At 42.0% G+C, this 15,808-nt stretch overlaps 1 protein-coding gene across 4 annotated transcripts in view; it reads left to right on the forward strand.

The window, feature by feature from the left end:
• SYNPO (synaptopodin) overlaps positions 1-15,808 on the forward strand; it is a 179,529-nt gene that overhangs the window by 152,341 nt on the left and 11,380 nt on the right. For all 4 annotated transcript variants that reach the window (XM_088133856.1, XM_025163948.2, XM_015887345.3 and 1 more), the window contains one exon: positions 7,091-9,372. In XM_088133856.1, the coding sequence (XP_087989982.1) occupies positions 7,091-9,372 (2,282 nt within the window). The remainder of the gene's footprint in view (positions 1-7,090; positions 9,373-15,808) is intronic.

A 15,808-nucleotide genomic window follows, 5' to 3' on the forward strand; every position in this document is an offset into this window, starting at 1 on the left:
CACATTTCCTCTACCCCCGAAAGGCTTAGACAGAAATCATGGCATCAGTTTGAGAGCACGGTCTTCTTGTGCAACTGACCTGCAACGTATTTGTTGCCTCTCAGTAATTAAGCGGCCTTGGCTTCAGGCTGGTGTGATATGAACGTATAGCCAAGTAAGGAATAACAAAATATGATGGAGAAGTTCTCTTTAAACTTGGTTGATTTTCATCTTTTGCTTTGTCATATATTTGGGATTTGCTGAATGCCCTCCCCCTTTTGGGAGTAGGAGGGCCCACATGTGACTTTCAACTCTTGCTTAGACTAGTGTTTTACTTTATTTGTGAAGGGGTTAATATGTTAAGGTTATATTAATCACCTTAAGAATCTTTTACATCCACTGCAGAAAGCCAGTGGCCCTCCAGATGTTGCTGGGCACTCCCATCATACCTGATCATTTTCTGTGCTAGTTAGGACTGATGTTAGTTGGAATCCAATAACATATGAAAAGTCACAGACACTTAACCCCGATTTAGCTGGAAAAATTGCTTATAAGTCATTTAAAATAAATACATCAGTACAGTCCATGTTATTTCTACCTTGTTGTTCGGAGTCAATTGTTTCCTGTGACTGTGATTCTATGCTGCTGCATGAAGTTTGGGATTTCCTATCTGTTCATTCTAAAGCAATCAATGTTTCTTGTGAGTATTTCCTAAAGAAGTTTGATGAGAAATGTGTTTCCATTTGTGTTTGGATTTCTAAAGCCAAAATTACATTGTCCCTGTCCTGCATGCATTTGCAATGCAAGAACACCTTCCTTCCTTCCTTCCTTCCTTCCTTCCTTCCTTCCTTCCTTCCTTCCTTCCTTCCTTCCTTCCTTCCTTCCTTCCTTCCTTCCTTCCTTCCTTCCTTGTCTTTGATTCAGTGTTGACTCCTGGTGACTGCCTGGACAAGTCCCTGCAGTTTTCTTGGAAAGATTTCAGAAGTGGTTTGCCATTACCTGCTTCCTAGGGCTGAGAGAGAGTGACTGGCCCAAGGTCACTTAGCTGGCTTCATGCCTAAGGCAGGACTAGAATTCACAGTCTCCCAGTTTCTAGCCTGGTGCCTTAACTGGCTCTCTAAGAACACCGTGACCATATTCTATTGTATTTCAAATGGTTTTTACGTGAAGTGATGAGAGTGCTTTAAGATGCGTACAAAAGTGGCATGAGAGTGTTTCGCATTCTCACTTCACAGAGAGGTTGTATTCTAGGGAGAGATGATTAGAACATAAAATATTGCTGACTGTTTGTATTTATTCACAGATATCCATGTTGAGAATATGCAGAGACTGACATCATAGCACTCTAATAAGCAAATCGGCTGCTCACAGATCAGTCAAATGCATGTAAAAGGCATATGTTATAGAAGAAGCCTGCTTTGAGCTTAAAGATCCTAGCTTTCAGAATATGTTTGGAAAAGAAGGGATTAAATTTCCTTTCTTGGTTTTCTGGTCCAGATGAACATTTTCCCCAATGTAGAGATTCCTCCATATGCTATTGAATTACTGCTGTGAAGAACTCTCAGTTTTAACAAAACTGATACTCAGAGCAATAATTCTGCTGGGAAGATGTAGTTCAGTGACATCTAAAAGTCCACAATTCTACATTCCTGTCTTAATATTTGTAGAAACTGTCATGCTTCCTAGTGATACATGTCTCATAATTATTATGGCACCAGCTCAAACTGCAGGATTTGAGGTTTTTTGTTCCCCCACCTCACCACACACACACATAATGAGTACTTCTAGTTTACATACATAGATTGTAATATACTCTTATATTACTCTTATATTATATATTATAAGATTATATATCTTATGAGAAGATGCATACATGTCCTTGTTGTAAACAGACAAGTCCACCTTATTTTCCTACCTGTTGAGAGAATATCTTCTGGCTATTTAGCCAACAACCTCTATAATAAAAGGAAGTTCTAGCCAAATCTGGCGACTTTCCCCAAAAATGTAACCAGTACCTTTTACCACATTAACCCAATTCAACAGCATCTTTGGCAGATTGCTTTTATTACTAAAATATATAATGTTTTATATATTTTTGTTTGGCTGTCTTAGCAAATAGAAAAAGATGTCAGTACAAAAACTATTGAATTCTGTATCAGCACCTGGGAATTCTACTGTGGTTTGCATTCAGCAGCTTCATCTTTCTTTTCCTTATGAAAGAAGCACTTTGCCACTTTCTGCCTGGGCAAAGCGAGCGTGTGGGATGCCACAGAAAGGCTTGAAATGAAGAAGGACCCAACATTTTTCCAAGGCTGAATGTAATGGACTTGGCCGCCCTGTCTGCCTCACTCTCAGTCTTTGGAGCTCTAATTTTGGAATAACAGGAGCCTTTCCTCACTAAGGAAACTTAGTAGAACCCAGCCCTTTCTGTGGTGGTAGAAAGAGCTGCAGGGATGATGATGAATTGTCTTGACTCCTAGCACTCTCTCTCATGTTTGCTTTGCGGCTGAAGGTTATCTTGCAGTACAGAAAAAAGCAGGAAAGAGGGTGCCAGCAGGCTGTTAATGACTCATAAAAATAACTTTAGGTGAGCTGGGAACAGCAGAAAGGGATTGATACTCACCTGACTTTCTTCCCAGGATCCTTCTCTGCTTCACAGACCTTTTGATTCTTCTTTGTTCACCCTACTTTTGCCACCACCCCTACTTCCTCACCTCTCTAGTTTCTTTTCTTTTCATCATCTTTTGTGATTTCTTAGGTTGCTTCTTTCATCTTATAGTTCTAGTATGTCCAAATAGAAAACTGAACATAAGATGGGCTTACGGATATGAAGGTATGGGGAGAGAGTTGGAGTGTCCTTTGACTAGAAGAATTATTATTAAGTCTTCAGGTTTAGGTCTAACATAACCACAACCAGAGTAATTTAATTAAGTTTCATTGCAGAAGGCAGGTTGTAACATGGATTCCCTAGTTATGGTGAATAGTTAGAGTAACTGAACATGCCATCTTATGATCTGTTCAAAGAAGCTTCATTGGAATAATAATAATAATAATAATAATAATAATAATAATAATAATAATAATAATAAAAAAACCCAACATCCAACAAGTAAGATGTGCTCTGATTCTGAGCCCATTTGGGATACTGAGATGAGAAAAAGGAACTTGCAAAATTATTTGCTTGGGCAGGTTCTGATGCCATCTTCCACAGCAAGCCTGTCAGCAGTTTGGTGGTAAGCTTTTTATAACCATTCTTTGTTTCTGATATTTCCTCTTGCCAAAGAGCTAAATCATGGCCATTTAAGGAAAATGGCTCATAGGAAATGGCTCACCCACAGAAAATGCATTCAGTGTCCTTTCACATCCTTTGTTAATAGCAACTTTTGCCATGGCCCATGGGCTGGTCTTTCTAAAAGCCTGTCAGCTTCCCACTTCCCCTAGATAACCTAGGGGAGGCAGGCGAGTGGCCTAAATTTCATGGCTTTAGGAGATGCTAAGTAGGCTCTGTTCTAGGAAGTTGCTGGACTAATTGGTTTTGAATCCGTGCATAGGGAAGCACATAAAAGGCCCCAATCTTTACAGATTTGTTTTCAGACGCTGCCATCTTGTGTTAAATTCAAGCAAAATGATTAGGTCGGTACTGTGCATCAGTTGTGCTGGAAGTGAGCCTCCAGCAATGTTGAGGCAATGGTTTATTTTCCTAATTTTTATGATAACCGGGCACTTTGTACTTCGTTTGCCCTCTTCAGAGGGAGTTCTGTGAGACAGTTTAGAGCTGGCCAACTTCCTGCTTAGAGCGTGTTTGTACAGGGTGTTTGAAACCCAATGAACTGCAACTTGAAACTTTGAAGTCTTTCAGTAAATTCCTTTTGCATGCAATCATTTACAATTGCAAAGCAAAACCGCGTACAAAGAGAGCTGCAACCTCCTCTGGTGACTTTTCACTGTATCTGGTTTGCAAAAACAGGTCTTGTATAGAAAAGAATAGAAAGTCTAGGATTTTTCTATTCTAAAGCAAAGTGTTATAAAACTCTTAGCAACAACTACATACACATTCCATTGGAGTAGGAACGTGAAGGCCCATGTAAATTTTTGCAGAGAATGAAATTATGTGCCATGGTGGCAAATTCTTCCAGTCGGGTGTAATTTGCAATCTATAGGGGTGTGATTGATATAGATCAGCATGCTAGCTGGCGAATTCTGGGAGCTGAAGTCCACACATCTTAAAACTGCTGGGATTGAGAATCACTGATATAGATCCACACTTCAGCTCCATACTGTTATTGATTTACTTTAATTACCATAAACCCCATCAGTAAGGAAGACTAATGTACACTGGATTTATTTTAGGTAATTTATTTCAGGCAATTTATTCCATTTCATATAAAAAATATGTTTATATGACTGTTCTAAACTACAGTTTATAAGGTTTATGTCATGAGTTATTTCAGGGAGGGGGACGCGGTGGCACAGCGGCTTAATGATGCTGAAAGTTTCCGGCCAGAAATGGTCGACACTTCAGCGGTTCGAGCCAAGCCTTTGCGTAGCAGAGTGAGCTCCTGCTTCCTCCCCCAGTTCCTGTCCTCCCAACAGTTCGAAAACTTATGTGAGTAGATAAATGGGGACTCTCACTCCGGTGGGAGGAAAAATGCTGGCAGCGCCTTGCAAAAGGAGTCGGGAGCAGTTGCCGGTAGCGCAGAAGCCGTGCTCGCCTGAAAAAGGCGCGAAGCAACAGAAACCCCTCCTCCTGCGCTCGCCAGCTGGGCTCTGCTCTAGGAAGGAGGCACTGGCAAACCACTTCCGAAACACCTTGCCTTGAAAACTGAAAAGGACTCGTCCAAAAGCAGTCACTGCAGAGTCGGTAACAACTGAGTGCAGATAAAAAAAAAAAATTTTTAGGTATCTGTGAAACGTGTATAGTAGGCTGTGTTTAAGCTGATCCCTGTGAAAATGGGAGGGAGGAGAGAAGAATGCTGGCCTCTTTTTTATTGTTATTGCTATTCATCATTGCTTTTCTATTCCATTGCTTCCTGTTCTTAGCTATTCACATCTTTGCCAAAGGATAGGGATGTGGCCAACTATTTGATCAGCATTTTCATTACCATTGGTCCTGTTTTTAGCGCCAGTTTGGCCTTTGTTTACTAAAAGGGAGTGGGTGGGTGGAGGGGAACAATAGGATTCCCTTCCCAGGAAAGCAGATAGTCTACATCAGCTCCCTTCAACCAGGTGTCCTCTGTTTGTATGGACCGCCAACTTCCTTTACCTCTAGCCAAGAAGGTGTTGCCATCCGAAGACATGAAATCTGTAGGTCCAACATATCTGGAGGGTACCAGTTTGGGAAAGGCTTACACCATCAGTATTAGGGTGACCATTTTACTCCACTATTTGAAGGACTGTCCAATTCAAGTCTATAGATAAAGAGAAATTTGCAGTTGCTCTTCAAATGTTAGTAGTTATATAATAAACTGAGCAGAGAGATACACTGCACTTTTATTTAGATTATCCTTATTATTTCTAGAAAATGCTTCAATATATAATACAGTGGTACCTCGGGATACGAACTTAATCCATTCCGTGACTCTGGTTGCAACTCGAGTTGGTCTCAAGTCGAGGTAAAGTTTCCCATAAGGTTCAATGTAAATCCGGTTAATCCGTTCCGCCCTCCGAATTTGGTCGCAACCCGAGGCAAATTTCCCCATAGGGTTCAATGTAAATCCGGTTAATCCGTTCCACCCTCCGCCCGAATTTGGTCGCAACCCGAGGCAATTTTCTCTTCAGAGCCTTACTCCTGCCAAGCCTGCTCTGCATTTTCTTTGGAGCCATGCTAACACGCACACCAAAAACCTTCACAAAACACACCACAAGCCTCACCGAACGTCTCCTTGCTACCGTGACCTCGCCCACAGGAAGCTGCGACCACGTGGCAGCAGGGAAAATGGCCGTGGATCCGGTTCGTAAGTCGAGGCGAATTTGTAACCCGAGGTAAATTTTTCCTGCCGAAGCTGGTCGTAACCCGAAATGTTCGTTAGTAGAGGCGTTCATAACCCGAGGTACCACTGTATAGCATGTTTAAAAATACAAATTGATGTCTTGGAAGGGTTGTGTAAGAGAGGGATGCTTATGTGATCAGTTTAGTTATAGAAGACCTAACTACAAGTATATCTGTTTATGTAGTCCATTTCTCTGAAATAGTAAATACCATCAACAATAGGAAATAAAGCAACATACTATTGGAATAAGACACAGAGCATGGGAAAACCTATCTAAAGTTTGTTTAGCATTTCCCTTTTCAATGAAATTGAGGTTGATTTAATTTCCTTCATACTTCTTGATAGACAAAACTCCACATTAAATTCTGGTTGACCACAGAAACCAGGCTTCTGACTCAATCCGCCCCATTTCTGCTTCCTTTAAAATTACCTTCCTGAATTAATGCTGTCCAGATGTGTTGGAATCACAACTTCCTGTTACAAACCCTGCTGCCCACAAGGCTGCAAATTTGGGGAATTCTGGACCTGAATCTATCTGAAAGGCACTTGATTGTGAAGGGCCTTTAAAGACAAGCCATGCTTGAAAAAATAAGATCAGCTGTGCTGTGCCAGACCAAAGCTCTACCCAGTCCAGCGTTCTGTTACCCACAGAGGTCATACTGATATCTGTGGGAGGCTCAGAAGCGGTGCATGAGGGACAATACCAGATTGCTTGTAACTGGTTGGGGTTCTGAAGGATACAAAACAATATGTCTGGATAGCTTTGCTGCTAACGTTATTTATTGCTGGTATATGATAATGTAGCATCAGTCCCAGTGATTTTTCACAGTGTAACATGTGAACACTGACAGGGTTAGGATTTAAACCTGTGTTCTTCTTGTTCAGCATCTCAACATAAGTTCTCTGCTACTGATTTTGTTCACATGTTACAGTTTTTCTGGCTTCTTTGTGTGGTTCAGCATTTTGAATGAATTATGAATAAGAAGTCTAGTGCAACATACAAATAGGAAGAACTAATGATATTAGAGTTTTTCCTTTTAAAAATAGATGGGGTGTGTGTGCTTCTGGGATTCCATATCCCAAAGTATAACTTTGTCTTCCATATGTTTCTTCTTCCTCAGATACTTCAAGAAGTGCAAGCCTTTCTGAAACAGAGCTGAAGGAGGCAAAAGCTAGGAGCCAGAGAATTGTTGCTCAGTTGACAAATCCACCAAGTTCCAATTCCAAAGGGGTCCTACTGTTTCATAGGCGCAAGCAGCGAGTGAATGCATTCACCTTAGGAGTCCCAAACCCAGCCAGCCACGAACAAGTAGCTGTGGAGAGCAACCCCAAAGCTATTGCTCACTATTGCACTCTGAGCCATGGGAAGGAATCACATCTGAAGCAGACTCTAAAACCAACTGGGGGGTTGAACACATCATTCTGCATCAAGGATTTTGGATGCTGGGGGCAAAAAGTCACCATGGAAAAATATGAGGAGAGACTGGGTGTGGAACAACCCCTAGATAATGCACAGGGCCTTCCATGGAATAAAGAAAAGAGTGAGAAGATTCTTTATTCAACTAACACAATGTTGTCCTCTAAAGAAATTCCAGATGAAGAATTTCAGCAGATCCCACTCAGTGTATACCTTAAGGAGAATACAGGGACAACTTCAACCAATGGAATGCATGAACCTATCACTGAGTTTGGAAAAGTGCCTATTGTTGAGCAAGGACCAATTATGGGCAATATAGAAAACATCCCACCTAAGGCTGATGATGTAGCTACCCCTAACATTGAGAAAAAAGATACCATTCTTGAAAAAGAGCTGTATCTTCTGCATATGGATCAGGAAAATAATATTGTCGATAAAGAACCATATTTACCCATAGGTAGTGAGAAAAACAATAACATCCCCGACAAAGACCTATATGCAGCTGTCATTGATAAGGAGAATAATATTGTCCTCAACAAGACACTGAGTGAACCAGTCATTGACCGAAAGGAAAATGGAGAGATTCCCTGCAAGGAACAGGATGAGTTGGTAACTGGAGATGAGAATATTTTTCCCACTGCTGACACTGAAAAACCCACTGATGTGCGTTCTAATGAAAGCAGCACACAAAATAATAAGCAGTACTGTGAAGTGCGCCTAACTTTGTCTAAGCCCCAACCAGTGAAGAACCGAACTGCAAGACCTTTTGGAACTCAATCACTAGCTAAAATCCTCCCACCAGCAGAGAAAAGCCCAGTGGTGGAGTTTCCTCCACCACCTACCTATGCAGAAACATTTTCCAGCCCTCCTCCAGTGACTAGGGTCAGGTCACCTCCAGCTTACTCAGCACTGTATCCTAGTCAAGAACAGAAAATCTTGGTTCCATCTGAAGCTAGGTATAAAGACAGCAGCCCAGGACCTCAATTCAAAGAGAACAGAGCACCACCTCCAGATAAAACAGGCATTTTGGAGGAATCTGCAGCCCGCAGAGCAGCTAAGAAGTCCATGTTCACCTTTGTTGAGAAGCCAAAAATGGCTCCTAATCCAGATCTTTTGAATTTGGTACAGACAGCAGATAATAAAAAGAAGCACAAAGGACAAGAAGGAGCACTTCCTGAGGATGAATCATTTGCACTGGGTGCAGATGCCTCTAACTTTCTAACTGAAGGTAGACCATTAGATGGACCCACTCAGTCGCTTGCAGAAGCTCCACCAGAATGGTCTTCATGTTTAAGATCACCAAAAATACAACCTAAGCCTAAAATAAGCTCCAACCAAAGCCTATCAGAGGCAAAAGGAAAGGGGGCAGAACTGTTTGCCAGGAGGCAATCAAGAATGCAGAAGTATGTCATTGAGGCTCCATCACATCCAGATATAGCTAGATCACCTTCACCTACTATGTCTCTTCCTCCATCCTGGAAGTATACTTCAGAAACTCATCTCTCCCCTGTGGCATTCCAACCTACACTCAAAAGTCCATCAAGATCTCCAAAAGGTCCTCCTGCATCTTTTTACAACAGCAATTTGACAGAAAGTGAGCTGTCCAAAAAGGAGTTGGAAATCTCCAAGCAACAGCCTTACCAACTTCAGTCTTTCTTGTTCATTCGTTCCCCAGTCAAAGAGCCCATGAGATCTGTGGTCCCTGAAGCTGGATATATGAGGCAGGCTTTGTGCTCAACTTCACCCTTACCACCTTCTCCCCTATTGCACCCACCTGCCCAGTCCAGCCCAAGCAGAACATTGGCTGGCCTCTTTGCTCCATCACCTGGAACTGTGTTTCCATTGCAGAAGATCAGAGCAAGTGCTGAAGTATCACCAGAAGCATCTTTTGGTTACTCTTCTAAAATTTTGTCTCCAAGAGCTAAAGGAGTATTCCAAGCTCCAAGGCCATCTTACTCCACCAAGAATGCAGGAATTGAGCCTCAGGTGTGGAAACCTTCTTTTTACTACAAGTAATAGCTTTTAAAGAGTGTGCAAGGGTTCAGGCAAAAGACCTACATCATCGTTAGCTTCTGATTGGTGATGTGCAAAGAAAAAAAAAAGCAAAATGAAGACAGCTTGTAGGTTATGAACGCAAATACGTCTTATATATAATGTGCCATCTCTCAAACCATAATAGGCTACGGTACTTTTTCCACTAAGAAAACTTAGCAGGCTTTTTGGAAAAAAAAGATCTGCAGTGGAAACCCAGTTTAGCCTAATGCCGACATATCTCGGCTAAGCCAGTCCTGATAGAACTTGTGCAATTGGATTTGTGCCATATAAGTTCCAAAGAGAGTTCAGCGGTGTGTGGCTTTAGTCCACAAAAGAATATAAAGATAGTCCAAGCATAGGAGCCCTAGAAGATTATTAGCAGAAGCTTGACTGAAGCAGAAAGAAATGTCTGATGTTTTCTTTTTTCTCATGCCCAGAAACTCTATGAACATCCAATCTCTGGCTTCTTCTTTGCCTTACCTTCCCCCCCCCCCTTTTTTGGCTTCTTTGCTCTGAAGGGTGCTCCTCCACTGCCTTCTCTACATCCAGAGCCTCCAGTATGACACGCTCACCTTCTCTACTCTCTGCTGATGCCAAAAGACAATTCTAGCTGATGCCTGTTCCTGCCTGTGCTACCTTTGTTTGTGCTTCATTTATTTCTCCTCTCTAACTTTATTGTCTCTTTTAGATAACAGGAAACTGAATACCTTTGGGTAAATATGTGTATCATGAATGTAATCCAGAACACAAACCTCACTTAGCCTCTTAGCATCCTATAGTTAATGCAGAAAAGTGCTGGTGGACTAACCGAGCTTTACAAATTTTAAAAGTCACACAAAAGCTTCCTGCCTTGCCTCCCTCACCGCCCCCCCCCCATCCTTTCTCTGCAATCAGGGAATAGCTGCAGACGTTCTGCAGTTAGCTTACAATAAGTAATATTACGACAATTCTATCCTACTTATGCTGGGATTTAGGAGGACACAGAGGCCGTTGTTGTGACTGACCCCAAGGACCTCAAAGCAGTGAAAATGCAGAGATGCAGAGCCCAGTACCATGATTTAGTCTCTGGGAAATACAATGAGGTTTCATAAATTGGTTTTAAACCTTTTACACTGGCAGAATCCACTCAAGATATCTGCAGTTATCTCACAGAAGAACCTTTTTCAGCACTAGTAACTGTTAACAGAAATCAGGGATGTGTAAAATACAGTCTCTGTGATACAATATTTCTTCTGTACAGTCCCAGCGATACAGTATTTCCTGATAATGCTGAGGGTTTTTTTGGTGATTTTTTTTTTTAATGTTCACATGTTTTTCTGGTCCTTGGGATTAATTTTCCTTCTTGTTGTGGAGTGAAGGGAAAAAGGAACACTATGCTGTGCCCTAAAAAGGCTGAAACAGAAGGAAATAAAATGATTTTCACATTTTAGCACTTAATCTCTTATTTAACATCCATGCTAATCTTTCTTATGGATCTGAATTGAATATTGAATATTTGGAAGTAAAAGTTTCACCAAGATGATACTTAGATCACAGAACAAGTTCAGGTTCACCCTCTGATATTTAGAAATAAGAGATCCCTTATATTAAGTAGACAACTAATATTAGTTCCAGCCATCATCGCAGTCCTTCCTTCATTTTCCTCACACTGGGAAATCTTCAGACCAGGTCTATAGACCAGTGCAACAGGACCCAAAGTCAGTACATGAACATCTGCACTTTTTCAAAGTGGCACATCTGGCCTTGCTGGCTATTTTCACATTGCAGAAATATTTTTGAGGGAAGGCAGACAGCTGAGGGACTTGGAATAGGCACAAAAGGGTGGGAGCTCTCTATTTTTCTTTAGGATATAGAACTTCAAACTTCTATGTGATTGTATGGAGTGAGGGCTTCGTTTATATGTTTAGTTTGGAATAAAAGAGTCATGTTTAAAGTAAGCCAACTGCAGACTGACCTTCAGGCTGACTCCACAGAACAGGTGGTTGTGCCACCCTGCTGAGTGAACTGTCTCCAGACAAATCCAGCATTGAGAATTCATTTCTGCCATTGCCTTTTCCCATGATTTATTTAGTTGCAAACTGCAAGGCCTATACACAAAACACTAAATAATACTAGTTGTTATTACATTCCTATCCTACTTTTTGGTCAGGAGCTCAAGGCAGCATACACTGTGCTCCTCCCACCCACTTTACCCCATAACTTCAACCCCGTGAGGTAGGTTGGACTGAAGAAAGAAGACTTGCCCAAAGTCACCCAGGAGGCTTCTGTGGCTGAGGGTAGACTAGGACCTGGTCCAAGACCTTAACTACTCCGCCACATTGGCTATCTTCTTTTTAATTGTTAAGAACATAGCTAAAGAGATTTCCAGCCTAGTTCATTCTCTGTCTCTGACTTTTCCTCTTTCCCTCTTTCTCCTGCTCAACAAATTCTAGCAAAGACAATTCAAAGATATTACTGGAAACCCAATAAAGCAAGCAAGGTCAATGAATGAAGGGTCTATCAGATACAAGTGTCAGGTTCAGCCCAAGAACAACAACGAGGCAATCCAGTCCAGTCCAGTCCCTTTATTAGCTTGCACCTAATAGACAGAATCTCGCCAGACTAAACCTATGCTAAAGCAACTAGTGGATATATCCTGTGAGACTCTAGGGTGGGGCTAGCCTCATCCTCTTCCTCTTTCCACGCTCTTGCTGCAGACTGAGAAAGTGCTTGCTCTGGAATGCTCCCCCTCCCTCCTGATAACCTTGTTCCTCCATTCCAGTTATCTTCCTTTCTCAAGCCTTCCATTACAACAAGGCTTACACTGGTTGGCAATACCAAATGTGAAACTAATATCACTGAGTGCATTTTCTTTTCTCTTCCACACCATGTGTTCAGAGTGGGAATAGTTCCAGAGGTATAAGGAGAATTACTGAGGAAAGGGCTACGGAATAGCTAGGTGTTTATAGGACATTGGTTTGTCTCAGTTCTACTACGTTATTTGAATAGCTATACTGAGCCCAGGAGCATCTGCAAGGGGGCAGGCAGGAGGTTAAAAAAGTCAAAATACAGCCATGATCATGTGATTGAAGCTATGCCCTTTTTTGTGTGCATCACAGTGAACACACAAAAAAGGGGTGGGGCTGTGATTGTGTGGGCATGGCTCGTGTCTTGACTTTTTCAACACCCTCTTACAGACACCTCTGATTGAGTTCCGTATACCTGCTGCTTAATCAAGGGGCAGCAGCAAGGTTTCCCCCTTTTCTTCATCAATTCCTGCAATAAAAATACCTGCCTTGGTAAAGACCTAACGCAGATCTCAGACCAAGCTGATAGAGCCATCTCTCCTTATATAGCATATATGTAGAGTATATTATAGCAGTGTATTTCAACCTTGGCAGCTTTAAGATGTCTGGACTTCAACATGCTGGCTGGGGAATTCTGGGAGTTGAAGTCCACGTGTCTTGAGGTTGCCAAAGTTGAGAAACACGGTATTAGAGAAATGGTATCAGAAGGACCAGGAAGGCCTGGAACTTTGCAGCTGCAGTTTTCCTCCTTCCAAACTTGTAAGTCAAAGCAGAGATGGGTCAAACAGATCCCAGCAGGATGGCACTTGGAGGGCTTCATCATCTCTATCTGATGAAAAGATGGGAGGTTGCTCCAAGTGTTCTTTATAACAAAGGCCAGAGAAGGGAACCATCAGCTCAATGTCCTCCTTTCACTGGTGAGAAAAAGTGTTAAAACCCAACAGAGACTTTGGGAGGAGGGTTCCAATATGTTTGGATTAGGTCAGGACAAGAAACAAGAAGCACTTTTCTTTTAAGTATGATGATGTGAAAGCATTTTAATTCTCTTCACCATTTGAATCGACCGAAGGATCCTAGAGTCCAAGTGTATTCCATTTGCATTTTGGTTATTCCCCAAGAGTTTTACAGTTATAGGAGCATGAAATCCCCATGACAGGGAGGGAGGGAGGGAGGGAGGGAGGGAGGGAAGGAAGGAAGGAAGGAAGGAAGGAAGGAAGGAAGGAAGGAAGGAAGGAAGGAAGGAAGGAAGGAAGGAAGGAAGGAAGGAAGGAAGGAAGGAGGCTTTTCCACCATGGCTAAAGAAGATTTCAAAATGCGAGGGCATTAAACTTGCTTGTATTCCCCACTTCATTGAAATTAAAAAAAAGATGGATGAAAGCTCCCATGCTGAAGGAAAACAAACTTGGGAAAGAGTTCAAAAGTGAACACTTTACCAGAGGAGTCTTTTTTATCTCCTTATTGACTTAAGTAGTGGAACAAAGAGTGAATTGAGAAAAATTATCTAGGGAATGTGGGATGGTTGCTTAGATGACTGAATACCAACTGTAAATCCCCAGAAAACTTTGGACTGTAGCTCCCATCCTCCCCAGGCCATAAAGGCCAGTAGTTGAATACAGTTTCTGGACCCCAAAGAGCCACTAGAGTAGAGCAGTCTTCCTCAAGCTTGTGCCTTACAGATGTTGGCCATAGAATCTAGGAACGTGGGAGGTTGTCAGGCCCAGCGCAAGAACAACGATGAAACAGTCCAGTCTAGTACAGTTCCTTTATTTGCTTACACCTTATAGACAGAATCTTGCCAAACTAAATCTATACTGCAGCAACCGGTGGATATATCCTGGGAGATTCTAGGGAGTGGCTATCCTGAATCTCTTACTCTTCTCACGCTCCCCTTGTGGACTATGTTGCCTCTTGTCTCCTTTCCCCTCCTGGAATACACCCCCTCCTTCCTGACAGCCTTGATCTCCCACATCACTCTCCTCCTCATAGATACATTCCATCACAGAGGTACAGTTCAACTCATCAAGATAGGTCTAGAGCAATGTTTCTCAACCTCAGCAGTTTTAAGATGTGTGAAATTCAACTTTCAGAATTCCCCAGCCAGCATGCTTACATCTTAAAGCTGCTGAGGTTGAGAAACACTGGTCTAGAGTAACATTTGGGAAACTCAAGTGCTTTGGCTCACTTTGACTAGATCAGTTTCTCTCAGCCCAGATGTATTGACAAATTCCCAGCCAGCCTGGCCACTACTGAAAATTATGTGGGTTGAAATCCACTCATCTTGAGGGTGTTCAGGCTCTTCCAGCCAAACTATTGCCATCAAAAGAGGCAATAAGGGGAGGAGGGAACCATGAAAGACTAAGGAGAGGGATGCAACAGACTGAACTGATTGCTTCAGGCAAGTCATGGAAGAGAAAGTAGGGAGACAGCTGCAGGGAGGCCTATATACCGGAAGTATTCTTCAAGTGTTGGCCTTAGCAGGGGAGAAATGGGCACCAGTTGTTCTTTGCTTCAATCTGCAAAACATCTTCAAGGAAGAAAGGAGTGAAAGATTTTGAATCTAGAGTCAGAGGAGGATAGGATGACAACTGAGGAGTTGGAGCATATGTGAAATGACAGGTTGGATGGAGAGTCCAAATATTGCTGACCTACTGATGCTGGGGCTTCTGAGAGTTGTAGTTCAGCAAAACCTGAAGAATCACAGATTCTTAACTAGTATATTCTATAAGACTACATATTCTGATATAAATGAACGATGTGTAAGTTCTTGTGCACCTGCTTCAAACATAACAAAGAGAAAGCTTAAGGATAGAAAGCTCTCAGTCTGAGTATAGAAAATTATTTTTCAGAGAATTGACATAGATCCACTCAAAGTATGCCCTTTGTGTCAAATATCACATTACAGTTGTGCGTGGGACTTAGGGCTAGACACCCATTTCTAATGGTCCACCTGTGTAGTGTCAAACTTGGTTTTTTTAAAAAAAAATTTAGAGTTCAAGATATGCCTTAAAAACTGCACACAAAAAATATACCACCACTCCTGCTGAGAACAACATGGATGCCTTCTTCAACCAGGAGCCCTCCAAATGTGTTGAACTACAACTCCCATATTCCTCAGGCAGCATAGTTCACCTTGGTTTAACTACTGTCAAAGGCAGAAAGGGCTATTTTAATGGGGTGATGATATATTGCTTAAGCAGTGCTTAGGAGTTTCACATAACATTCACTCTTAACTAGAAACTACGTGAAAGATTTTGCTGAAAAGTGACAGAGACATGTTTTCAGATGGGCAGGTGCTTCCTATTGGGATATTCCATTTAACAAGGGCCTGAATTTCCTCTCCTGAAACCTTGCAGCAGCAGTTGAGAGAGAGGCAGAGAAGAGGCCTGCTTGGGATACTGGAAGCAAAAGAAACAGCAGCATTCAATTGTAATGCTTGTTTTCTGATGTAGTTTGGGGCAGGGAGGGCAGGTACAAAACAAGAAATAAAATTCTGTAATCCTTGGCACAGAAGAATTAGCAAGCCACTGATATCTTCATGTCAGCATTTCCACTAGCAAGAGGCCATCTGGGAGCTGGGCAGAGCAAAAGGGATGATACAAATT

The sequence above is a fragment of the Python bivittatus genome, unplaced genomic scaffold (genome assembly GCF_059951505.1).
Source record: "Python bivittatus isolate LINGU-HERP-01145 unplaced genomic scaffold, Pbiv_v1 ctg000080_np1212, whole genome shotgun sequence".
NCBI classification, from domain to species: domain Eukaryota; kingdom Metazoa; phylum Chordata; class Lepidosauria; order Squamata; family Pythonidae; genus Python; species Python bivittatus.